Below are 13,552 nucleotides of genomic sequence, written 5' to 3'. Positions count from 1 at the left end.
CTTTTTCCCAGGAGGCTTCACTTCTAAGGTTGCTGTCCCATGGTCCTTTAGGAGACTATAATTCCCAGACTTCCTACAAGACCCTCAGCTTTTAGGAATGCTCTTTTGGTCCAGTCCACACCTTTTAGAAACAAAACATAAAAAGGAAGATAAACCTATTCTTGCAGATAAAAAAAAAAAAGCACTTAATTCTCATGGGATTGTGGTTCAACTCCAATGAAATCAGATTTAAAAAAAAAAAAAAAACTCCAGATGAATCTTGTAGGCAAGAGAGATTCAGAATGTTCATGTCTCCTGATGACTGGAAATCATTTTCTCATGGCGTTATTGTATGTGCCTGTCTTTAAAAGAATTTAATTATACCAAATGATCTATGAGCCTAGAGTTGGGAAAGTTAAAGAAGTTTGTTCAGTTGTGAAAAGCAAAAGATACTTGCAGTGTGGCTGTAGTAGTGATATGTCCGAATATAAAATAATGTGCTGCTTTTCTTTCTCTTTTTCCCTCTTTCAGCAAAGTTTCTGTTTGAGAAATACACGTTCACTCAGCAAAACAAAAACAACTTTTAAAGGTTGTTCTCGGTGGAAATCACTCTATGCCCCATTACCTGCCTGAGTGAAACCAGACTAAGAACTTCTGTCATGGCAGCTTTTCTGCTGGGAGCTGTGTTGCTTATTGTTCAACCTCAGATAGTGCCTTCCACACCGGCTATAAATTCGAAGGCTGAGACTTCGCAGTCTGTTCAGAGAGAGCTTTTAAAGAAAACATCTCAAAAAAATGACTTCAAGGAAAACATTCATTCTAACGGATCATGCCGGCAGCTGCCACAGACTATCATTATTGGAGTGAGAAAAGGTGGAACAAGAGCTTTGTTAGAGATGTTGAGTCTCCATCCAGATATTGCGGCAGCAGAAACTGAAGTTCACTTCTTTGACTGGGAAGATCATTACAGAAATGGATTGCAATGGTATATTAATCAAATGCCATTCTCTTATCCCCATCAGATCACCGTGGAAAAAACTCCAGCATATTTCACATCACCTAAAGTGCCTGAAAGAGTTTATAACATGAACCAATCAATGAGACTACTCCTTATTTTAAGAGACCCAAGTGAGAGAGTACTATCAGATTACACCCAAGTGTTCTATAATCACATGCAGAAGCACAAGCCGTATCCATCCATTGAACAATTCCTGATTAAAGATGGTGAACTCAATGTGGACTACAGGGCAATAAACAGAAGCTTATACTACATTCACATGCAAAACTGGCTGAAGTATTTTCCTCTTGATCGTATCCACATTGTAGATGGGGATAAACTAATCAAAGATCCCTTCCCAGAAATAGAGAAGGTAGAGAGATTTTTGAAGTTGTCGCCACAGATAAATGCTTCAAACTTTTATTTCAATAAAACTAAAGGCTTCTACTGCCTAAGGGACAGTGGTAGAGAGCGTTGTTTACATGAGTCAAAAGGACGAGCACACCCACAAGTAGATACCTGGTTACTCGAGAAACTACATGAATATTTCCATGAACCCAACAAGAAATTTTTTGAGCTTGTGGGCAGAACATTTGACTGGCACTCATTTGTGGCAAGTTAGTGGTAAGCTTCAGAACCTATGTTCCAGTGTATATTTAAAAATTTTTAAAAGGGCATTTAAGCTATAATTTATTTGTAAAATCCATAAATACTTCTGTACAGTATTAGATTCACAATTGCCATATATACTAGTTATATTTTTCTACTTGTTAAATTTGAAAGCATTTTGTATTGTTTTTCATGGTTGTTAACATTGTGTATGATGTGTCTTTATGAAGAAACTAAATTATTTCACTGCAGAAAACGCTCTCTTGAGAATGTGTTGTCTTTTTAATAAATAAGAAATTCATTTCAACAGAACTCTTCAGAATTATTTGAATACTTTGTCCTTTCTGGACTCTTCTGGACTTTCTCCTCTAATTGCTAATGAATATGCTAAACTTCACATTTCCATTTTTTTTGCTTTAAAATGTGGTTTAATAATTTGTTTTTCATTTGAAAATATTGTTGTGGTTAGCAATTGTTCCATCCTGTTTTATAAAATTATTTCCTGATGAAGTGGTGGTACTTACACATGTTGGGACAGGCATACCCAAAGGACAATGGAAGTCTCTGTGCAATATGACGTATTAACTGCTGTACTTACCTTCATATTTACTGTTATAACAAGTGCCCCTCAAATTCTTTGGCAGTACAGTGCAGGTTTCATGGCAGAGTTTTAAAGATTCTGTGGGGACCAGCTTATAAAATCCAGAGTTAGCTGCAGAAATATGGCCAACCTGAAAGCTTCCTGCAGTCTCTGAATGTATATATACTTCATAAAGAAGGAGGGTTGAGAGAAGAATTTAAGCAATATAGGGATGTTTTCAAGGTTGCTTATGATTGTTCCTACATTTTATAGCACATTTATGCTTTGCCATCACTGAAAACAACACTTACACCAGAAAAATTAGTTGGTCTACATTCCAATAAGCAGCAACTTCATTCATATAAATATTACCACACTTGTACTCCATTTAGGGCTCATTTCTATGAGTTGAGCAGGTGCTTCATGCAACTGAAAATTGCCCATGGACTACTGTTCATTTCATCTCCTTCCAAGAACCATGATGCCAAGTCTTGATTAGATTTGTGTGTTGTGGGATTAACCCCGATTCCAGGAACTTTTATGGTCTTCCATCTGCTAAAAATGGAAGTTAGATGTTAGTACATTGGTAAAAATTACAGCTCTCCTTGTCTACAGTAGTTTTGATGTCTTGTTAGCTATCTATTTCTGGAGTTAGAGTTAATCCTGTTTCCACACAAGGCTTACTATGGTACTTTCACTCTGAGCTCCTAATTTTCATTTTATAATCTTGAGTTTAGCCATTGAATGTGCAGTGGCAACACCCTGTAAATTTGAACTTGTAACTGATTGTTATCATCCTTTATAAAATTTAAATGTAGATTCATTAATTTTTTTCTGGTGAGATGGTGCAAACTTGGGCACTATGACAAGGTACTGTCTGGATGCAAATATCCCATATTATGCTGCTTGCATGAAAATTTGCAGATGCTGCCCCTCTCTCTCCCGCTCCTTGTGCACCTGCCCAAGCTGTATTCAACCTCAGAGAGGTTGGTGGTGTTTTATAAAGTAGACCTTTGATGAAAGCCTCCAATGAAATGGTATTGTACTCAATAAAATATTTTCTGAATTGTATCTTTCCTTTCTCTTTTGTTCATCAGTTTCTAGTTTGGAAAACCAGAATTTATGGTTCAATTCTGTTTAGATTCTAGTTAAATGTTACTTAAGAATGTAGATGTAGCCTAGTGGATTGATTGGAAAGCTGTTTTTTGCTGCTGGGTTGTGCCTGCGTGGTCCATTTCTGACCCAGAATATACAACAAGGAGGGAAGGTTTCTTGTGCAATAATGTCAAATCTTACATGAGGCAGATGCCAAAAATAACAGGATTATAGTACCATCATGCTCCTATGAAAGTTTTAGAAAAGAGAAATTCAAAGGGTTTTGTGTATGGTGAGGCAATATTTTTTTCTACACTCATTATCCCATTTCCTTGCTAATGTGATCTCTGAAGGAGCCATCTGGACCTAAGAGATTTTGGCCCAGACGAAAGGCTTCCCACCTTAGTATAGTCCCACCTTCACTAGTGCCTCCCTACAGTCCCAGACTAAGCCCACCACATTCACCAACTTTTTGCTGGGAAAGGAAAAATACTACCAGGGTATGTGACTAGGAGCCGGAGGAGTACAAGAAGGCAGGGTTGCATCAAGTTCACCTGCAGCAGGTCATGCAGGGCAGCATAGGGCATAAGTGTTGAATTGTGAATGCCAGAGAAATATTGACACCTGATGTCAGTACTGAGAATACTTTTAGATGTATAATGCTGCTTGATACCAGTATCTTGCCTGTCACTAAGCAGAACGCATGCACATGTTCCCCCCCTGCCCAATATGGCTTGTCTCTGTAGAAAGAGAAGTAGAGCATGAAGCATTGGGTCACTATTACTGTGTTAGTGCTAGGACCTCATAGCATGTTCTCTGTAGGATCAGGAGGTGAAGTGACCACTTCAGGGGGACATCCTGAACCAGAAGCTCACATGACTCATGCTCTAGACCCTAGGTTCAAAGGGGCCCACAGACAGTATGTCATACCGAATGTGTACACCTTGTGCAGGGATGGCATGATTGTACGATACCTTATCCTGGAGGTTGCACAGCTACCTGTGTGGTAGCTATGATGTGATGGACAATAAATCACACCCACACTAATAATAATGGTAATATTTACCTGCCATAGATGCCATAAGTTCAAGAGTTACAATACTTAAAACTATGATTCTGAGTGTGAATTTTCAGTTTAACAAGAGCAACATTCACTTTCCACACATGCATTACTGTATTTAAATATATTTGCTAGACTATTTCTAAAGAAGTGCTAAACAAGAAAAGCCAACAGAAGAAAGTGAAGAGAGAATGAAAGAAAGAGGCTGAAGCACATTCCGATTGGGACTGTAGAAACACTAATAGTGAGCTTTGAAGTCATGCCATATCTATTCATGAAAGAAAAAAAAAATCCCTGAAAATACCGTTCCAGTGTTACTCAATACAGGTATTTATTCCTGTAAAACGCTACCATCTCGGGTTTAAAGTACAACCACTTGGGTGTTGCTCCAGAGGCCTGTTTCCTCAGGGCAGCTAACCAAGTCTGTGATCACTTTTGCAAATATAAAATAAATACAGGACTTTATGAGAATTCAGTGTCCAATTCAAAGCCTACCACTCCCCTTGAGTACAAGAAGAATGCCGATGAAGTCATTAATCAGGGTGGCACTGCAGGACTACGTCTTGCCCTTTGTTTCACAACACCGATTAGTGTGAGTCTTTGAAAGCCAGATATCGTATCTGCAGAGGACAAAGTTTAAACTATAATGATTATCCCATGAACACTGCTGAAAGAGTATGGAAAAGGAAAGAAGTCTCCTAGGAGAAAAAAAAAACAAACCACAAAAATTATTACTTCATCAAGAATATTGCTACATCTACTGTTGGTGCTGTATGATCCTTTTACATGTGCTTTGCTGTTCCTTGTACCTTTTTCCTGATGTTGTAGGTGAAATAATACTGTGCTTGAATAAAGCAACATTGTTTTGGAACATTTCAGAAAAAAAATCCATTCTTTTTTTAATCTTGCTTGAGCCTATTTGCATTGGGAATATGGTAGTGCTACACTCATTGATGAGTGTGTGGACTCACCACCACAGAATACTTTAGATGAAAACTTCATTACTTTGGGGCTCAAAGCTGATCATTTCATGTTTCCTCGTCTATGTTCATTTTCAGACACAGTTTCTGCTGAAAGCCAGGATCCTCTTTCCCTGTTGTCATCCACACAGATTTCAAATGTCTAAAGAGAAATAAGATGGGGTAAGGCATATTTCCATGTATCTTTCTTCTGCTTTATCTAGCATGGCTGACCAGATATTTAAGAAAGTTCACACATGCGCCCCACAAGTAAGAGGCTGTACAACAAAACTACTTCTCAGAGGAATATCCCTTCTCCTTTCTCTTCTTCGAAGTCTGTGACTTGAAAGTCCTAAATTAGCTCACATTGTGAATTAAGTTTTGCAGGAGTATATTAGTAGATGTTTTCTGATACAGTAATAAAAAGTACAATAAGGCAGAAGTATTAAATGAACATACATCAGCAAAGTGTGTTGAACTTGCTACTATGTATACACCAGCTGAAATAGCTGCAAGTATGTGCCCCTACAGCCGTAACATCATTATTTTCTCATTCTTAACCCAGTAACTTTTATTTATATGACCTGCCTTAGTGCCCAGTTATGCTGGAAAGATTGTATGTTCAATGTTAATTCCTTCATTTTGCAATTGCATTGGAAAGGCCAGTTAGAGATGGAAGTCATGCAAATATCTTATGAGTGAAAAAAACTTTTATTAATATTTTGCTTACCAAAAATAAATGAATTTGCATTTATGTTTCCTAGACTATTAGCAAAGGAGAGCAGTACTGTCTGTTCTTGCAACAATAACCCATCCACAGTAAATTTTCTACTTAACTACCACACAACAGTTGATGCAGTTTTTAAGTTAATAGTGCAATAAACTCAACAGTGATGCTGTAGATTTTAAACGCCTTCTGGGATATATAAAATATGCAACTCAGGGTGGGGAGCAGCTGGATGCATAGGAACAGCTGGTCTCATTGGTCTGAGAACACTTTTTTAATGATAAGGGATGTGAAATTTTTGGCTTGGATATTACTTTGCGTTGTCTGTGAAAGCAATGTCTTCAATTAACTTCCAAGTCAATAATCCTCTCATAATGACATCATCTTTTTACTTGCTATTGACATTATGCTCTGCCAAAACACAGTTTAAGAGCCAGACTCCAAACAGCAGGTGCATGAGGGATCCCTTAGTATAAAAATAAATTGTAATACAACTCAGACACATAGCTTCAATTATGAAGGCACATTGGTTTGACCAAAGAACTGTTCTGAAGTGAATGGCAAAAATCTTCTTTACTTAATTTGGGTGAGGGTTACAGAAACAGGAACATGTATGCATTCACAGTAAAACAGCAGAGCAACTAACATGCCCTCCCCTCCTTGGTTTTCAATCAATCAGACAGCAGTATTTCAACAATAATGATCGGGCCATCTTCCAGGACTCAGCACAGTTCAGTCCAGACAACACTCAGTTACAAAAGGAAGAGTTCTTGCCATATTTCTTACACCAGACAGACTTCTCAGGGCATCTCCTATTACTGAATTTTGTGAAATTCCTCTTTCCTCTCCAGTATGCTGCTGTATCACATCTGTCCTATAATTAACTATTATATTAACACTCTACAAGAAAATAGATCCATGATCTGATAGTATTTTTATAGAATAATGTTCAAATGAATGGGAAATCACAGCATGATGGAGTCCAAAACATACTTTGTGTATGTTTGCTCTGATATATTTTAAACTTTAATTGAATAAAATTCAACTTATTTTGTCTGTGTCATTGCATTACAGGAGGAACTATCGTCACACCGTCACATGCAAGTAGTTATCTAATGCATTTGGTAAATAGAAATGTATAATCAAAGGAACATATTTTTCTTGTTGCTAGAATAGCAGTTATGTTATTGGCAATATTATGAGACTTTTACCCATACTACAAATGTTAGCAGTATTTCTTTTGAAGAAATGGAAACAGTCTGAGAACCATTCTCTTGATCCATGTAGGAATGGAGTCTTTTTTCCCCTTGTGACTTTATGTAAAGTACAAAGAGCAGGAATGCAAGTTGTGTTATATAGTCAGATAACAAAAGTTTACTGAAATGTAGCTAACCCAAAGGTAATGTAAATGTGCATGTGCTGGAAGACAAGGAATTGGAACCATACCATGTCTTGTGTATTTTAGTGTCGTACCATTTTCTTGCCTGAACATGTGTGTTCCTATGCAAGGGGAATAACAGAGGGAAAAAAGGACACACTCTGCAGAAACAGAGCACCTAGTCCATCTTGACCGTCACACCGGCTGGGACCAGGGCTAGACAGCCACATGAATAGACAAGGACACTGGAAGTGGATAGTAAGGGAACACTGGATACAGGGGAACATCTTATCATAGCCTCATTCCCTATGTTCACATCCTTACGTATGATGAACAAGCACTCTTAGGAAAAACAGCTTCTTGCCCAGTTCTTGTCTGTGCCACCCAAAGAGAGAAAAGACACCCAAATCCATCTGAGTATCAGTTGATTCCCATGCCTTAAGGCCTTTTTTAATAGTCAGTGCAGTATAATGCAATTAGACTTATTATTCACCTAAGTGTCTAATCTTCCCCTTTTTTGTTTTTAAATCTGTACTAAGTTTTCCATCTGCTACAAATAAAAGGGTTTGATGAATAAATGATTTACAGCCTGCAGGAGGAGAAGAGTTCATATTAAACATTTTGCAGACAGGAGACTTGCAAAAGAGGATATTTTCTCATAGAAAAAAAGAGCATCTGTGGACCAGTTGGTTTCTTGCTGACTAAGCCAACTCAATATGATACTACTTTTGGCAGCTTCCTTATTCTTGTGTGGGCTTCAGTTATATGAATTCCATAAGATATTTATTATTGAATATAGCTGTATATTGAATATCATGCATATGATGTTTTATGATGTTGGCATTAGTTTTCTAGGTTAATTATTTAATATCAAATGATGTTAAAATCCTAGTGCTGTTTTTTCATACTTAATAAACTTGAGTCAGCTAATGCTCAGACATTCATAAACTGAAAAGAAAATAATGTAAAAGTTGAACTGCCTCAAATGCTCCTTTTTGTGACACATACAAGAACTTTTTTTCTGCAGTCTTATGGAAGAAAGTTAAATTTCAATCATGGTAAATAAAGGAAAGGATTTACTATCCCTTACAAATAGGGCAATGCATGAAAAATGGATTTTAGCAAGTGAATTAACTGCTCATGAAGTTGAACAGGGATTGACAGCTCAGGAAAGTGAAAAGGAAAGCCTTTCCTGTTCTCAGAGCAAGGGTAAAATGGTGTCACAGCCTCTGGGGACTTGCAGAGTTCTGGTATGTTCCCTCCACCTTATCACAAGCATGAGAGTTTTACCGCCTCTCATCTGTCACCAAAAGATGCTTTTTCTTCCCCTGTGCCCCAGGTTACTAGCCTTGAATTGGTCTGTTTAGCTGTGAGTATACTGGAAATAACAATTTAAACATAAAGGAGAAAGTGGCTTAGAATCAGCTCTCTTCTCCACCTACATCACTGCTTGCCTTATAAACAGTTATGCTGAACCAGCTGGGAGGACAGTGTGCCCACTGCAGACAGCAGGAATACATTACACTGAGATTGCTGCTAAACTCTTCATTACCTTATTCAGGAGACAGCTTTGGCATTGTTCCTACTAGCTGGAGGACCTCAGCTCTTTACAATTGTGGCCATTTCTTTGGCAGACAGGCCATCATCTCTTATGTTTGATTGTCTAGTAATAACTCCTTGCTGGGGGATGATGCCCCTAAATTTCTTTTTCCCCAAAGCAGTGATTCAGAATGTGATTTCAGCAGATACAAGCCACGGTTCAACACTCAGAGATACTGCTTAATCTGGCCAAAGCTGGTCAGAGCTGTGCCAGAACAGGAGTGGATTCAGCTGAAAAAGAACCCAAACAAAACCTGTTTTTTCAGCTGCATCAGGTCCCTGGTTCAAGTCATCATGCGGTTCTGCAAACACAAGCAACCCTGAGCAGACCTGAGTGTAAGACAGCCTTTCATTTCAACACTGCCACCAAAAATTAACCGATTAAACTACAGAAGTCTTCAGGTATTACAGCACTTTGAGATATTCCTGCCCTCAATTTGTACTGCCTTAGGACTGGTACAACTTTGTGGGCAGTTACCCTGTGAATTGGATCAGGGAACTGATGTATTTTTTAATACACTTGCTTTAAAGCACAGGTCATGCAGAGACAACTAGAGAAGTGGCATGCTGTGGCCACTGTGGGGGTTGATACGAATTTTGCCACTGAATGCTTTGTGCTGTCACACTACAGCCCTGGTGTGTACATTGCAGCATGACCTATCTTCATCCACTGAATCTTCTAGTTCAGACCAACCTGTGAACTGACAAATGCTCTTGATAAAAACATTTAAATGGAATGAATGCCCAGAGCTCATTTTTACCTCTTTACTGATGTTAGACTTAATAGTATTCAAACACTCTAGGTGAGGAGGAGTGGGTGGTAAATGACCCCCAAACCTGTCTGTGAGGATGCTGCAACAGTGAAGGTGCAGAATTCCCCACAGCTCTCAAAATGTTCATGTCTCAGAGGGTTCCATTTACTTTTCCATTAAATCCTTAACTTCTTTGTCTGTCTGCCAACAAAGGGTAGAGGGTCTAAGATAATTCTTGTTTTTGAAGGAGACACCTTTAGTACCAGCCTTAGCCAATTTCACAAGGGATCTGTGCCACAGCTTCGTATTTATAGTTAAATACATGATGGGTGCAATCAACCAGAAAAAGAATGACCAAAAAATGTCTTTCCTAATCTAAAATGATATACAATTCCTGATCGTGTTTAACCCAAATTCTAATAATTGGGAAAATCTTTTTCTAATAAGCAGGATTGTTACCTCCTCCTGCTCTCAGATACACTGATTAAACCTAGTGCCCTCCATACAATCATCTGAGGAAAGGGAGACAATACTATATGTCCACAGACATAAACTATAGTATGCAATCATATCTTCTGAAGTACTGAGAGAACAGGAAGGCTACCTTTTCCTCTTGCTGGTGAACATGTAGTTTCTACTATGTTTAATGTTAGGCTTGCTTTATACCTCTGAGAGGAGAATTCTACTTAGAATATTTTAAATACCATTAATAACCCTGATAAATTTCCCTTTCTTATCTGTCAAATCAATTTCTGAAAACTTGTTCTTAACTTGGCAAGTGGAGAATGTATCTAAAAAACTCTACAGACAAATGTATCTGTACAACTCTGGTTTCTGCTACAAACAGAGTGATACTGACAGTTCTACAAAACTGGTAGAGTTGGTGGATTCAGAGTTAAAACCAGAAATTCCCAGTCTCACTGAAGTCACCGTAGTAGAACAACACCTAGGTGCTCGAGTCAATTCCTCCATGTCCCATCAGTGGCATACATCACTCAAGTATTTTAAGGAATCAGATTTGCTTTTATGCATTATTCAGTTAATGGCTACATTCAGCACATTTGATTTTTGAATACAGTATACTAATTTCTAATGCTATGGCAGATATGCCATTACTTGACTAAACATCTTTCAAAGTAACAGTGTCACAATCACTACTATGAAATATCTACAGTTCAGTGATAATAATTTATACCTATATAATACAATTCCTTCCAAGTATTTTATAAGACCCCTGAAATGCAACCAGTGTTACAGTGGAGAATGACATTCAAGTTATGTTTAAAAGTCATACAAAAAAACAGACAAGTCAATGTTTTTGAGGAAACCAAGTGCAAACCTCTACCCTTAATAAGGACAGTGAAAACTTTAATGTGTAGGTAAAACAGGAACTTATTTTTAAGCACATCCATCAGAGCCCTACATGGTAAACCATGCAGTATCAATTTACCTTGCTCTGAAAATGGAAATGCTGAGGAATGAATCAATGGTCCCAAAAAGAAAGAAAAAGAATAAGCATTTTAAATCAATGCTTTTCAACAGTATATTAGTCAGAAATAGATACATTGTAAATTTGCTTCGTGAGAAGTTGGCAGGTAAGAGCCATATTTTTAAAGGTATTTATGTATCTGGAAATGCAGAAAGGTAACCACTGGGATTCTCAAAAGCACATTCATAAGTACCAGATTCTTTGTAAGGGCTTGAATACTGTGACTCTGATAGCCTCCTGAAGGCTTTGTAAATATTGTCACAGGGATATGGGCTCTACCTTCTGAAAAAAACAAACAAACAAAAACATGGAGTCCACAACTGGAGAAAAAATGCTACATTTTAAATATCTACAAACTGAAGTGATGAAAGTAAAATCTTCTGATCTTTAAGAAGTGACACCTAACACTTAAAGGAAGTTCATTTCAGTGTAGAGACTATAATTTTTCTGTATATGCCATCTCCAGTGATAAGCTTGCCATCTCCAGTGGTAAGCTGTCTGTAGCTTAGCTGAACCTTTTCTGAAGTTTTGCTTTCTCCTTAGGCAGAAGTTAAAAAGAAAACCAATCGGAGGGCAGGGGGGACCCACCTCAGCTCTACTTTCTATGGAACAATTGCAGTCATATCACAGGAATTTAGCATTATAGGAAGTGAAATAATGGAACAAGCCCAAATAATCAAATAAAATACACAGACATTAAACATACACTAGACTTTTCAAGATGCTAAACCAAACTGTCAACTCATTTAAATCAACACAGGTTCATTAAAGCCAACACACTTTGTTATTATATACTTTTCATTGTTGGAAAGGGGACTTGAAGAAAACAAAAATTATCTGTAGTTGTTCCGTAATCCCTCTGCACTTCTGAAATGGTGTAAAGGACTTCATTAAAATGAGACTAAAGTCTTCCCTCCCTAGTCCCAGAAACGAATGACAAGGTTATTTAGCCATCCTTCTTAAACTAGCCAAAGTGTATGACAGCAAAAGATAATCTTTAAAATTCCATAGCGGACTTGGGTAGAGCCAGATATCTTTCAAAGAACAAGAAATCATGTAGAAATTAGCTAGACTCCAAATGTTCATGAAAACAACTCATGTCTCATAATATCCTCTCCACCCAAATAAGCACATTTCAGTTTTTAGTTACTGCCTGTCAATCCAATGCATGCTATGTAAACTTGCCTTGCACAGATTTGACTTGTTCGGTCTTTTACAGAGCTAATTTAAAACCATGCCTGCCCTACAAATTTTCCAGCCGGACAGTCAATAATCTGCTAACTTGATATGTTGCTTTATAGTTTATCACAAAAAAGACAATGAAGTTAAATGCAGCAGAAGGATGCAGGCAGTCCCAGCAGTTATGGTTCATTGCTAGTGTGTTCTGCAGTCCAGGCTAAACATTTGTAGTGGATCAAGTTATTTTTCTTTTATATTCCTAGAAAAGTCTACTAAATTACCTGTATTTTGACATCTGTAACTCAAGCATAAGGAAGAGACAGCCAATGAATGAGAACACATTTTTCTTCTGGCTTTCTTGGAGCTTGTCTACCAGGAAAGAAGTTACCAGGGTTTTTTGCCTTTTCTAGTATATTAAGTGAATGCCTCATGCAAAGGAAATGCTAGTCTCCTTCTCTTCATTTTGTACTTCAAAACAAAACAAAAAGAATATGCAGGACTTTTTACTGAGGCAAATGCCAATTTGCTCATGCAGGCAAGCAATTCAGCAATAAGACAAAGCAGACAACTGCAGATAGGTTTATGAGATGTGGACCATAAGAACAGTCATCATTCCTTTGAAAGGCACCTATTGATCATCTCCTAACAACTTTTTAGCCTCTATGGACAATCTCTGAGAAAAATCAATGACTTCTAACCCGACTGTCCAGGTTAAAATGCTAGTTTGAAAAGCAGAAGCAACCACAGCCACTGCCCTTTATTGAATGAAATGTGTCTGAAGGATCATGCTGATCTGATAAGAGAGGTCTCTCACGTGATGGACGTGGTGAACAAAGAAAGACTTTCATAAACTGCAGAGCAAGGCCATGACTATGCTCAGGTGCCAGCTGTAGTTTAGAAAAGAGGACATAGGCATGTGGAGTTGCTAAGCATTTTTGCTCTTTTTTTGTATTATATACTTTATACAGATGTTCATGGAAGAACCATCTCTGTCTATAACATCCCCAGAGGAACTGTGGAATCTCTAACTATTTTCCCTCAATTCGGTCTAGATCAAGAGGTGTCCTCAAAAGGGCTCTCTCCTAACATATGATATTACCTCAAATGTAGGTTAGCTCAAGGGGAGAAGGTGAAAGTTAACACAAACTT

General features: G+C 37.8%; 1 protein-coding gene across 1 annotated transcript; it reads left to right on the top strand.

Moving 5' to 3' along the window:
• The first annotated feature begins 532 nt into the window (after positions 1 to 532).
• Positions 533 to 2,297, top strand: HS3ST1 (heparan sulfate-glucosamine 3-sulfotransferase 1). The gene has a single exon (XM_075499176.1). The coding sequence runs from the start codon at positions 639 to 641 to the stop codon at positions 1,596 to 1,598; it is 960 nt and encodes a 319-aa protein (XP_075355291.1). The 5' UTR covers positions 533 to 638; the 3' UTR covers positions 1,599 to 2,297.
• Positions 2,298 to 13,552: the final 11,255 nt, after the last annotated feature.

The sequence above is a fragment of the Mycteria americana genome, chromosome 4 (assembly GCF_035582795.1).
Source record: "Mycteria americana isolate JAX WOST 10 ecotype Jacksonville Zoo and Gardens chromosome 4, USCA_MyAme_1.0, whole genome shotgun sequence".
NCBI lineage: Eukaryota > Metazoa > Chordata > Aves > Ciconiiformes > Ciconiidae > Mycteria > Mycteria americana.
Note: the sequence above shows the minus strand (reverse complement) of the source record. Positions and strands in the feature narration are given on the sequence as shown.